The following is a 12,062-nucleotide window of genomic DNA, read 5'->3' on the forward strand; positions in this document are numbered from 1 at the left end:
ATAATTTAAAAAAAAGTGGAAGAGGAAATATGACATTATTCAACGAAGTCAGCATTTTCTTGATTCCATGGCCAGATAAAAACATTACAAAAAAGTATATGGTAATGTCTACTATTAACACAGATGCAGATACTCTCAACAAAATAGTACCCACCTATTAAATGATCATGTATTATAATCAAGTGGAATTTCTCCTAGGATAATTTGTGGCATAGACATCTTAGGCATTTGGTCAAACCTGTATTTATTGTAAAGTTCAGAGGCTGAGTTTAAGTTTTCCTCTATTTAATCTGTTTCTCCTTTCCTACTTTATCTAGGATTAGTACCTCTTAGATATTCTGCTGCGTGTGGGTAAAGGTTAGGAATAGCTAAAGTGTATGTCCTAATAAGGTTTACCACGAGGCAAGGAAGACAAAGTTTGAAAAAGTTCTTTAATGCACAGCATGGTATTTGTTAATAGTACTATGTTACATAGTTCAAGTTACTAAGGGTCTAGATGTTAAATGTTAGAGTCAGCTGATAACTATGTGAAGTGACAGAAAGAGTTGGGTAAAGTTATGGCAGTCATATTTCAATACGCAAATACCTCGTTAACACATTACATAATGTTAAATTTAAAGTTACACAAAGTTACTGTGCAATTGTACCTCAATTTTAAAGGGAAAAAGGAAAAGTAGTAGGACATCCTACAAAGGGTGTCTTGTCTTTCTCAAGTACTACGAGGTGGCTAAGCATGGGAACATGACCTGCTAAATTTTAGGTAAGAAGTAAGAGTTAATGTGTCAATAACTTGTGAAAATGGGACACGACAAAGCAACAGACTTCTGGATTCAGCTAGCAGAGTCTTTTAAAGACTTTTTAAAGAATTTTTAACTAGGACCCATAGTTCGGCGTGCTCTATCCTTGACTGCGCTTCTTTTCAGCTCACTGACCTTGCCTTTGCAGGATTTTTACCCTTGTTGTGAAGTCTTTCACGGTCCTTCCCTCTCATTCCGAGAACCACACGTTGGTACACAGGCCTACACAAGCGCAGTAGAAGCTGTAGGGCGGGGACGCAGATCTAGTCTGGTACTGGAGGCAAGGAAAAGTGACGTAAGCGGCCAAACGCCGTTTCTTTTTCTGCCGCCGTACTTCCGGGGCGACTTTGTGGAGTTTGGTCCAAATTACTGTCAGTCACGGGCTGTGATTACTTCCTCTTTTACAATCTTGGGAGGAGTTGCTGTTGTGCCACCTCTGCGGGATAAGAAATCGAAAGCATCGGGAAGTAGCAGTCACCGCCATGCCGAAGAATAAAGGTAATATGCGGCTATCCAAACCACCGTTCTCCCTGGCCCGCTGCCCTCGACGCAGATCTGAAACCAGGCCCCATGACCGTTTTTCCTCCCCGAGGAGACCTTGCTCAGCAGAGGAGTTTGGACGTTACTCGTTCAGTTAGTTCACACAGGGGCGGAGTGGACGCCATTTTTATAGGGCCTAATGCGGGAGAATGTGGATTTTTGCTGTGCATTCTCGCCACACTGACCGGGGCGCTTTATACACCTATCGGGGAGACCGGCCCGGGGCGGCCTGGGTTTCCTAAGTGTCGCACTTCTGTCCATCGCGGCACTGCTCTTGAGTGGTTCTTAAGTTTAAAGGGTGTTTCCCGATTTTATGACTACCAGATGTAGTGTTTCTGTAAGGACACTTCATTATGGTTGAAGATAAAATCTCTTCTTTGTAAACAGTAGGTGAGACCCTGATAGCTATATGGTTTCATGTGTGGTGGTACACTTTCGTCCAGCCCTTCACAGTTTAACACTCTTTTCCAGAAGACATTTTACATATTTATCAACTTCTCAGGCGTCCTTGTCTATAACATAGACTGGAAGTAAAGGTTTGTATCTATCCTATTCTGAGACAAACAGTTCACAAATTATCAGATTTAGTAAGTGTACTTTCAACTCCCAAGTGGGAAAACTAACCTACATAAACTACAACATTTGAGGTATACAACATCTTTCCTTTTCTAGGAAATCACTCTTCATGCTGTATAAGAATGCATAACATAGTAAAATCGGATAAGAAATTGTTCAGGGGCACTTACCTTTTACTACAACAGAACAACGGCAGATTGCCCTAACAGGGCAGGGATGCATTGAAGAAGATCATATTTGCACGGTAGTCAGGTAGACATTTTAAAATTCTATTTGGAGAGGGAATTCTTGTTTCACACTATTCCATGGTTCCCTTATCACTGCTATTTACAGTCTTTCTCCAGCTTATTGGAAATAACTGCCCTTGTGGTTTAGGTTATGGAATGGGAATAAAACGCTATGACGTACACCTTCATTATTTAATAGAAAGCCTGAGTGAAAGAAAGTTAATACTATATTCAAATACTATATTAATACTATATTCAAAGAAAGTTAATACTATATATACTATATTCACAGCTAATACTACAAATATATTAGTTAAAGCAAAAATTAAAAAATATAAATTGTGATTTAAAATTTTTAACATGGTATGGTTGTGGCAAGGCACTATAGAATATTCCTGTTTTGTTAATGCAAATGTAGATTGGTATAGTTCATATGAAGACTAAGGCAATACATTCATGTTGTGGCATTGGTTGAATAATCTTCAGTTTAACATAATTAATAGTTGAAACAAGTTATCAAAATAAAAAATTAACCGTATGTTAAAATGTTCTCCAGGTCTGAGATTATTGATATGAAAGGGATACTTTATTGACTATAATTAAAATAGGTTATAGAAGAGAATGTTTGCAACCCTATTTTTATTTGGAAATGAAATACAATAAAATACTAATAGTCATCTCTAGTAATGAAGTTTTTTTCTATGTACTTTATGTCAGAAAAATCCAAAAACAAATGTCAAATAAATGTGTGGTTTTATCATATATTAATCTAGTAAACGACCAGAAGGGAACCATTCAAAAAATTTAAGTATAATCAATTACATAATCAAGTTACATAAATTTTTAAATCTTTTAGAATTCCGTTACTGTTGTAGTGCTATTTAAATGATAATATTTTTCCCTAAGTGATTTTATATATAAGCCTTATCTCACCTTGTTTCATAACTTACTATATGAAATCTAGACTATTACATTTAATTTCTTATTTACTTTTAAATCAACTAGGTAAAGGAGGTAAAAACAGGCGTAGAGGCAAGAATGAAAATGAATCTGAAAAAAGAGAATTGGTGTTTAAAGAGGATGGACAAGGTAAAAATTTTTAACTTACTAACATCTTTTTTTAATTAGTGTGAGTTTCAGTGTTTCACCTGAAAAAGGATCTTAGTCATAAGCCTGAGCATTTTGCCATTCCTCATTTATAGTGCCCTACCCCACCTCTCCAGAATTTGTCTATTAAATGACCAATTCTATACTAGCTCTGGCATTTCTGTAAATATAATTTTAATTCTTTTGTGAAAAAGAGCAAGTTACAACTGAGAATTTTATGGTTTAGAGCAAATTAAGCCCAGAATAGCATCATTTAAAAATATCATACTTTATTCTTAACTATGCATATTTTTGAGGAGTATATCCGACTTTTGGGCCCTCCGTTCTCCAGTGATGCTAATACATAATCATAAAATGTAATAAAAATGAATTATTGATTAACCCTGTTGGATTACAGAAAATGAATTTAAAAAAAAGACTGGAAAACTAAAAAAAATTTAAACTCTTCAGAAAAATTGGATATGGGTATAACAGACATCCTCTAGGTAAACTTTTTCACAGACATCTAATAAAGTTAGATACTTTATCCCTTAATACCTCAACGTTATCTCCTAAGAACAAGGGGGTTTTTCTTTCATAATTACAGAATTATTACACAAAATTTAACTTCAGCATTTATGCTATTGTAATTATAAAACAAATTTCTACTTATAAGTCCTAAAGACGAAAAGTACAACGGTTTATAAGCAATAGAAATAAGACAAGAAAAATTATGTGTTACCTAGTACTGTGTAGTGGTCTCCATTGTATTAGCCACTGACTGTATGTTCCTATTTAAATTAAGTGAAATTCAGCAATGAATACTGTTACGCTGAAAAAAATAAATTAAAAAAAATAAAAATAAAAAAATAAGTGAAATTCAAATTTTGAATTACTATATTATTCAGTTCATATGTATGCTACCATCAACAGAAAAGCTCTATTGAATGGCTCTGATTTACTGTTGTAATATATATTCATGTTTCTTTACTTGTCAGTAATTTCTAGCACCTTATAGCAAAACCTTGTAGTCATGGTGTACATGCAAGCCATTAGAAAGTCAGCCTTTTTATTGTGTGTATGAAACGTGTTTTCTATCTAAAGACATTTACTTTGTCTTTCTCACTTTGTTAGAAGTTTGTTTTCAGGCCAGTTTTCTAAATTTTTTCTTTTTTTTTTTTTCTTTGCTGTCTTATTTTTCTCATCTTAAAGAAGTGGAAGCTTAATATGTAATCCCAACCGTGTATTCAAATTTATCTGTCAACCTAATTATAAATTATAATTAGGGCTACTTCTTAGTATAAACTTTAGTACTGTGAAGATTTTTATTAATTATATTTCTTTCTTGTCACTTTCACTTCTGCTGTTGTTGTTTAAGTCTAGAAGAGACTGCTCCGTGTTACTAATGCTCTTATCTTACCAATATTTTCTGGTGGCAGTAAAATAAGGTGGATTCCTGAAGAAGCTTGCTTTTGGGAATATTTTAAACATTTGGTGTTTTATCTTGGAACATTATTCTTGTTATAGATCTTTAGAAGAATCACCAAGTTATTCTAAAGTAAATACTATTAATAATTAACTTACTGGTTTTTTACTACTAAAGTTTCTGAAGGAAAGAAGAGCCAAGATTGGGTTTCTAGCCAAATGTGAGAAATTGATAAGCCAGGATTACAGTTTACATTCTAGAGTGAACCATTTTGATGTCTAAAAGTAGAGCATTCAGTCATAAAGATAAAAGAGAACTGATTTACTCAAAATGGGTTGATAATTAAAATTTTATATTAACGGAGATGGCATGTCATAGAAATGGCATTTGTGACCTTAGACACATCATCTGTAGGCTTTTGATGACTCTAAACAAAATCTAATTTAAAGTCTAATTAAAAATAAGGTGGTAAAGTATGTAAGTATAGCTGGAAGAGGTTGTAGAAATTGTCAAATGAGTTCTCTGATTTGCTTGAGTATAATTAGAATATATCAGATATTTTAGAGTAATATATGTTAGATATATTAGAATATCACCTTCAAAGAACGCTTTCTTGATAGAATAAGCTTTTTTGTTGATGAAGCTTTATCCCTTTTTTTAAAAAATAAGTGTAATCTAAATTGAGCAGTAAATGAGGCTATTAAATGTATGCTAATTTCAGTTATTACCTTTTAACAAATACTGAACAGTATTTCATATTCTTCCTCCTCAACCCCTCAGAGTATGCTCAGGTAATTAAAATGTTGGGAAACGGCTCTTTCCGTCTCCGGATGCCCTAGCGAGAGGAGCCGCCGCCGCCATGTCGGCCCACCTGCAGTATGGATGGTCGTGCGGAACTGCTCCAGCTTCCTGATCAAGAGGAACAAGCAGACCTACAGCACTGAGCCCAACAACCTGAAAGCCCGCAACTCGTTCCGCTACAACGGGCTGATTCACCGCAAGACCGTGGGTGTGAAGCCGGCGGCCGACGGCAAGGGCGTGGTGGTGGTCGTGAAGCGCAGATCCGGCCAGCGGAAGCCTGCCACCTCCTACGTGCGGACCACCATCAACAAAAACCCCAGGGCCACCCTCAGCAGCGTCCCGCACATGATCCGCAAGAACAAGTACCACCCAGATCTGCGCATGGCTGCCATCCGCAGAGCCAGTGCCATCCTGCATAGCCAAGCCTGTGATGGTGAAGAGGAAGCGGGCTCGCCCCACCAAGAGCTCCTGAGTCCCTGCCTCACTTCCAGAGCAATAAAGCAGTCAGCCTCCTCAAAAAAAAAAAAAGTTTGGAAATAGACGATTAGAAGCTATGTGTTTTGATGGTGTAAAGATTATGTCATATCAGGGGGAAATTGAGAAAGAAGGTGAGTATGGAGATTTATTTCACTTTCATCCAAAATTTGCCTTTTTAAAAAAATGACTCTACTTCAGTTTTATAAGGGCCAAGCAACTTACTTCTGTAAGTTCCTTAAGATTCCAAATAACTGTTTTTAGATGACTTTGTAATTAAAAAAAATAAAATCTTTAGTGATAATTTATATAATAGAAGATTATATGTACAAAGAACTATGTTTCATTAATATTGTATTTCTGCCACACGTTTACTCTGATTATAATTTTGAGGAAACAGACAAATCCAGTCTACAAAATAAATGGCCTGTACTTTTAAAAATATGTTATGTCAGGAAAGAGAGAAAAAAGCTAGAGAATTTAAAGAAGATTAACGAGACTGCTTATTATAGTACATGTTCCTTGACTGGATTTTGGTTTGGGAAAAGTGTATTAGGGAAGTTTGAAATTGGATTATGTTAAGTAATAGTATTTAATTCCTCATCACCATACTTCAGACAGATTTATTACTCATGTTGGTGAAAAGTTCCTTCATCTCTGATTTTTATAATAAAAAATTTTTTTCTTCTGTTAAGATGTCATTTTCCAAAGAAATGCTGGGTTTAGAGCCTGTATTTTTGTAGAATGGTAACAGTGGCTGTTAATGTAGGTGGTGGCTGATTTTTGTATATTCTGAGTAATTGAATATTATTTGAGTGGATTGTGATTAAAAACCTCTAATGTCCATTACACAAATGATCCTTTCGTGATTTTTAAACTGCTTAAAATTATTGATGTTTTAACATCCTAAATTAGAAAATTTGAAACTAACTCAACTCTGTAGTATAGTTTTTTTCCTAGTACAGTAAAACTACATATAACTAGACTAATTTTGCTTCTGTATATATGTTTATGAGTATGTACACACTCAAAGTATAGTATATATGTTGTTATTTTTCACTGTCTTAATAGAAACATAAAATATAAATTACTATTTTTTTCCACACGGGTGAATTTTTATGTGGGAAGAATGGTTTAACATTCTTTTTTTAACTTGTTTTTGATTAAATATAATATGCAGTAAATTTTCTTTCATAGGTTTGGATAAATACCTCAGACATTATATTGGTTGGTCTTTGAGACTATCAAGTAACAAATACACTTAAAGTTATATTGTGCCCTTTTATTTAATAAGTCATTAGTGCTTAGAGGATACAAAATAGACATGTTTGATTAGTTCTAGGCATTTATGCCTTCTTACCATTCTATTTTTTAAATATATTAAAGACCAGTTGTGTTCATGATTAAAGTATTTTCCTAATTCAGAATAATTCCCACAGAGATTAATGATACATGTATGTTATGAGAGACCAGCTCATTCAATACTGTCCTTTATGTATAATTTTTCTTTTAAATATAATATGCGTACATAATCTCTTATATGTTTGAATAAATACCAAAGATTAGTCTGTTCTCATTCTTTTTAAGAGACCCAGTTATATTCTAAGCATTATGCTAGGTATTCCAAGGATTATGGTTCCCAAATGCCAGTCTGTCAGCCTGAAATATTTTTTTTTAAAGATTTTATTTTTTTATTTGAGAGAGAGAGATAGCAAGAGACAGCACGATCAGGGAGAGGAGAAGCAGCCTCCTCACTGAGCAGGGAGACCAATTTAGGGTTTAGTTCCAGGACCTTAAAATCATGATCTGAGCCAACCACAGATGCTTACTGACTGAGCCATGCAGGTGCCCCTCGGTCTGTGAAATACTGATGTGGACTAACCTCTTTACTGTTGTGTGATGAAATGAGAAGATACACGGGTGAATTCTAGGCACCCCATCTCCAACCCATTTTTTAAATAGATTGTTTTTTGTATGTTATATAATTTTAAAAGTTCTTTATGTATTTTGGATACTAACCCTTTATCAGAAATGTCCTTTACAGGTGTTTTCCCCCATTACAGAGGTCACCTTTTAGTTTTGGTTGTTTTTCTTGGCTGAGCTGAGGTTTTTTTATTTTCATGTAGTCCTGGTACTTTATTTTTGCTTTTTGTTCCTTTGAGTCAAGAGCTGTAGCTAGTAAAAAAAAAAAAAAAAAAAAAAAAAAAAGAGATGTAGCTAGTTAGAAGTTGCTATAACTGATGTTGAAGAAGTTACTGCCTTTGCTTTTTTCTAGGATTTTTATGGCTTTAGATCTCATATTTAAGTTTTAATCCATTTTGAATGTATTTTTAGGTGTGGTGTAAGAAAGTGGTCCAGTTTCATTCTTTTGCATGTGGCTGACCAGTTTTCTCAACACCATTTGTTGAAGAGACTTCCTTTCTCTGTTGGACATTCTTTCCTGTTTTGTTGAAGAATAGTTGACCATAGAGTTGAAGGTCCATTCTGGGCTCTCTGTTCTGTTCCACTGATCTGTGTATCTATTTTTGTGCCATTACCATACTGTCTAGATGATCACAGCTTTGTAGTATAGCTTAAAGTCCAGCTCTGCTCATGATGCCTCCAGTGTTAGCTTTGTTCTTCTATTTCAAGTTTGCTTTGTCTGTTTGGAGTCTTTTGTGGTTTCACACAATTTTAGGATCATTTGTTCTAGGTTGGTGAAAAATGCTGTTGGTATTTTGATATGGATGGTATTATACATGTAGATGCCTTGTAGTAGGGTAGACATTTGACCAATATTTGTCCTTGCAGTCCATGAGCGTGGAATGTCTTTCCATTTCTTTGTGTCCTCTTCGCTTTTTTTGATCAGTTTTTTATTATAGTTTCCAGAGTACAGATCTTTTACCTCTTTGGTTAGGTTTATTCCTAGGTATTTTGAGTTTGGCTGCAGTGGTAAATGGAATCAGTCCGTTGATCTCTATTTCTGTTGTCTTATTGTTGTATAGAAATGAGACAGACTTCTCTCTGTTGATTTTGTATTCTCTAACTTGACTTAAATTATGTCTCAGTTTTAGCAGGTTTTTGGTGGAGGCTTTGCTTTTTTTACATAGAGCACCATGTCATCTGCAAATAGTGAAAGTTTGAGTTCTTCCTTGCTGATTTGGATGCCTTTTATTTCTTTTTGTTGTCTGTTGTTGCTAAGGCTGGGACTTCCAGTATTGTGTTAAATAGAAATGGTGAGAGTGGACATCCTTCTCTTTGTTCCTGACCATAGAGGAAAAGCTCTCAGTTTTTTCCCCATTGAGAAAGATATTGGCTGTGTGTCTTTCATAGGTGGCTTTTGTGATATTGATGTATGTTTTCCAAATCTATTTTGTTGAGGGTTTTTATCAAGAATTGATGTTATACTTTGCCGCATGCTTTTTCTGCATCTGTTGAAATGATCATATGGCTCTTATCCTTTCTTTTACTAATGTTGTGTATCACATTGATTAATTTGCAAATACATTGGCTAAATGTATTCTTAGGGATCATGTGGCTGGCTCAGTTGGTAGAGCATGTGACTCTTGATCTCAGCATTGTGAGCTCAAGCCCCATGTTGGGTGTTGAGATTACTTGCAAATAAAATCTTTAAAAAAATTATTCTTGAGTCCTTTTTGATGCTATCATAAATGAGATTGTTTTCTTGTATACTTTTTCAGATAGTTTACTGCTAGTTTGTGAGACACTGATTTTTGTGTTTTGATTTTGTATCCTGATACTTACTGAATTCATGTTTTGTATCAACTTTTATAGATTGAATCTGATCATACATTGATTTTTTTAAATATTCTCTAATACAGACTTGTGATCACTTGTTAAATATGTATCATTTTTATGCCCATTATCTTATTTTAACTTTATAGAAACCTTAAAAATGATAAAAGAATAGTTATTAAATTTCTTTTATGGACAATGAAACCAGAATTCTTAAAGCATTAATATTCTGATGAGAAGGTAATAGCCAAGGTCTTGGGTGACTAGATGTTCTGATCTTAATCTTTTGTGAATAATTTTGTAATGTTGCTAGCAGAATCATTCATGTGTTATAAGAACACCATGTGCTCTTATAATGGAGAATATTAGCCCAGTCTCATATTTGCTGACTCCAAGTTGGAATTTTAACAAAACCCCTGTGTGTTTTCTATGTCCTTTGAAGTTTGTGAAGTGGTGGTTTACAGCACACAGCAGTTATAGCACTGATCATTTCAGTTGCCTTTCTTAGGGTCTTTTTTTTAGGTCCATTGTAAGCCTTCAAACTGTAAACGAATCAGATTCTTTAAAATGGTGAAATACGAACATTTAAAAAATGCACTACAGTTATCGGGGATATTTGCATTGGGAGACGACCAAAAGAGCTTTTGAAATACAGGATTTTGATTATCATCTCGGGTCTGTTAATCTTTAGGAGTCATAAATATCTTTTTAAAGCTCTCTAAGTGATTCCAATAGGTGAACTATCCTAAGAACCACTGAAAATAGAAAGGTATGTTAATTTTCTTGGGTCATCATACCATTTTTGGCTTTGAGTTGCAGTATTTAACCCAAAAGGGATCCCATTACACCTTTCTTTTTCAGTTTTGTTTTTGTTTTTTTTTTACTTCTTTCTTAGCTTTTTTCTTTTATTTCTCTTATTAAAGTGAATAATTTTTATTATTAATTAAAGTAATTTTTCTAGGCTAAATCATTCTTTGGTCATGCATGTAAACTTCGTACTTGTTTAAACCCAAGAATTTTTTTCTTTAAGAAAGTAGAGAGTAGGTGAAGAAAAACAGGACAATTTGTGAGTTTTTTCTTAATACATTAATTCAAAAGTAATTTGTGGGACATTTTGGCCTATCAGTTTGAAAGTTATTTGTTTATTTCTAAGGATAACAAAGCTGATGTAATTTTAAAGTACAATGCTGATGAAGCTAGAAGTCTGAAGGCATATGGCGAGCTTCCAGAACATGGTAATATCAAAGTTACTAAAGTATTTTTTTTGTCTATGATATTATTTGTTGGTGTTTAGATGAAGCCATTTTGATAGGTGCTTGCTTCGGCAGCACATATACTAAAATTGGAAGCCGTTTTGATAGAATTTTGTCTTGTTTATGTATTGTTTGTGTATGGACTTATAAAATTAGTTTTTAGTGTGCTTGTCATATAAATATTTTTTGATACCTTATAGTTTTAATACTTTAATAATAAATAGAATTCAGCTCCTAAAAAATATTCTTTTGGTAGTATCTATTAAAGAATACATTGTTAACCGTGTTTTCAGTGATTTTCAAGAAATTGTTAGTTTTCAGCTAAGAAAGGAAAACAGTTATGATACTGGTATTGATTTATATAGGAAAAAAATGGTCTGTTTCTCCTAGCATAATAGTCTCCTGTAGAGTTCTTTATATTTTAACAGACATTTCTTTCTAATGGCAACATTAGAAGTGCATTTTCATTGTAGTAATCTTGAATATATTAAAATAAGCCCTTCATAACATCAAAGAGGTATTGTACTACTACCTAAGCTCACACTTTTCACTTAGCACCTCCTTTATTTTACATTTTATTATGAAAACACAAGATTTTTCCATAAGTATGAGATTTCTGATTAAATTATTGACATTTAAAGAAATGTTAAAATACATGAGAGTCAGACCAGTACTTCGTATTTCATTTTTACTGGGCGAGGATAAACATGATTTGACCAATTCCTTTTGACTGATTTAGTAAGTCTAATAGTTGGCAAGCTAGCTCTTCTTCTATTAAAATATTATGTATGCTGATGATAAATTGTTAACATATTTTTGGACTCTTTGAACCATACTTGGGAAATGTATAGTTATGAAGTTTTAGTGTAATTAGAAACTGCCTGCTTCATGTACACTGCCTTCATTAACAAAATACACTACCTTTTTTAACAAAATCTTCATTGTAATGACTTAGCATTGAACTTATTTCATTGCGAATTCACATTGTGCGGTGCGTTTTTCTGCAGTAGTAATACTTTTCTTGCAAAGAAACTGGTTGAATTGAAATATGTCTTCTAAGAATGTTTTGTATAGTTCAGTATTTTATACCAGATTTGTTTGTTTTTGTAGTCAAATTACATAATAATATCTTGAATATATAGGAGTG

The 12,062-nt window shown here is 33.8% G+C and overlaps 1 protein-coding gene and 1 pseudogene across 1 annotated transcript in view; both read left to right on the top strand.

Moving 5' to 3' along the window:
* Nucleotides 1-1,145: 1,145 nt before the first annotated feature.
* On the top strand, nt 1,146-6,051 carry LOC123935879 (annotated as a pseudogene).
* Nucleotides 6,026-12,062, top strand: part of LOC123935880 (eukaryotic translation initiation factor 1A, Y-chromosomal-like) — a gene marked incomplete at its 5' end in the record, with an annotated part of 76,050 nt that continues 70,013 nt past the window's right edge. Inside the window, 2 exons of the mRNA XM_045996718.1 lie at nt 6,026-6,061; nt 10,816-10,897. Of these exons, the coding sequence (XP_045852674.1) occupies nt 6,026-6,061; nt 10,816-10,897 (118 nt within the window). The remainder of the gene's footprint in view (nt 6,062-10,815; nt 10,898-12,062) is intronic.

Source organism: Meles meles, chromosome Y (assembly GCF_922984935.1).
Source record: "Meles meles chromosome Y, mMelMel3.1 paternal haplotype, whole genome shotgun sequence".
Lineage (NCBI taxonomy): Eukaryota > Metazoa > Chordata > Mammalia > Carnivora > Mustelidae > Meles > Meles meles.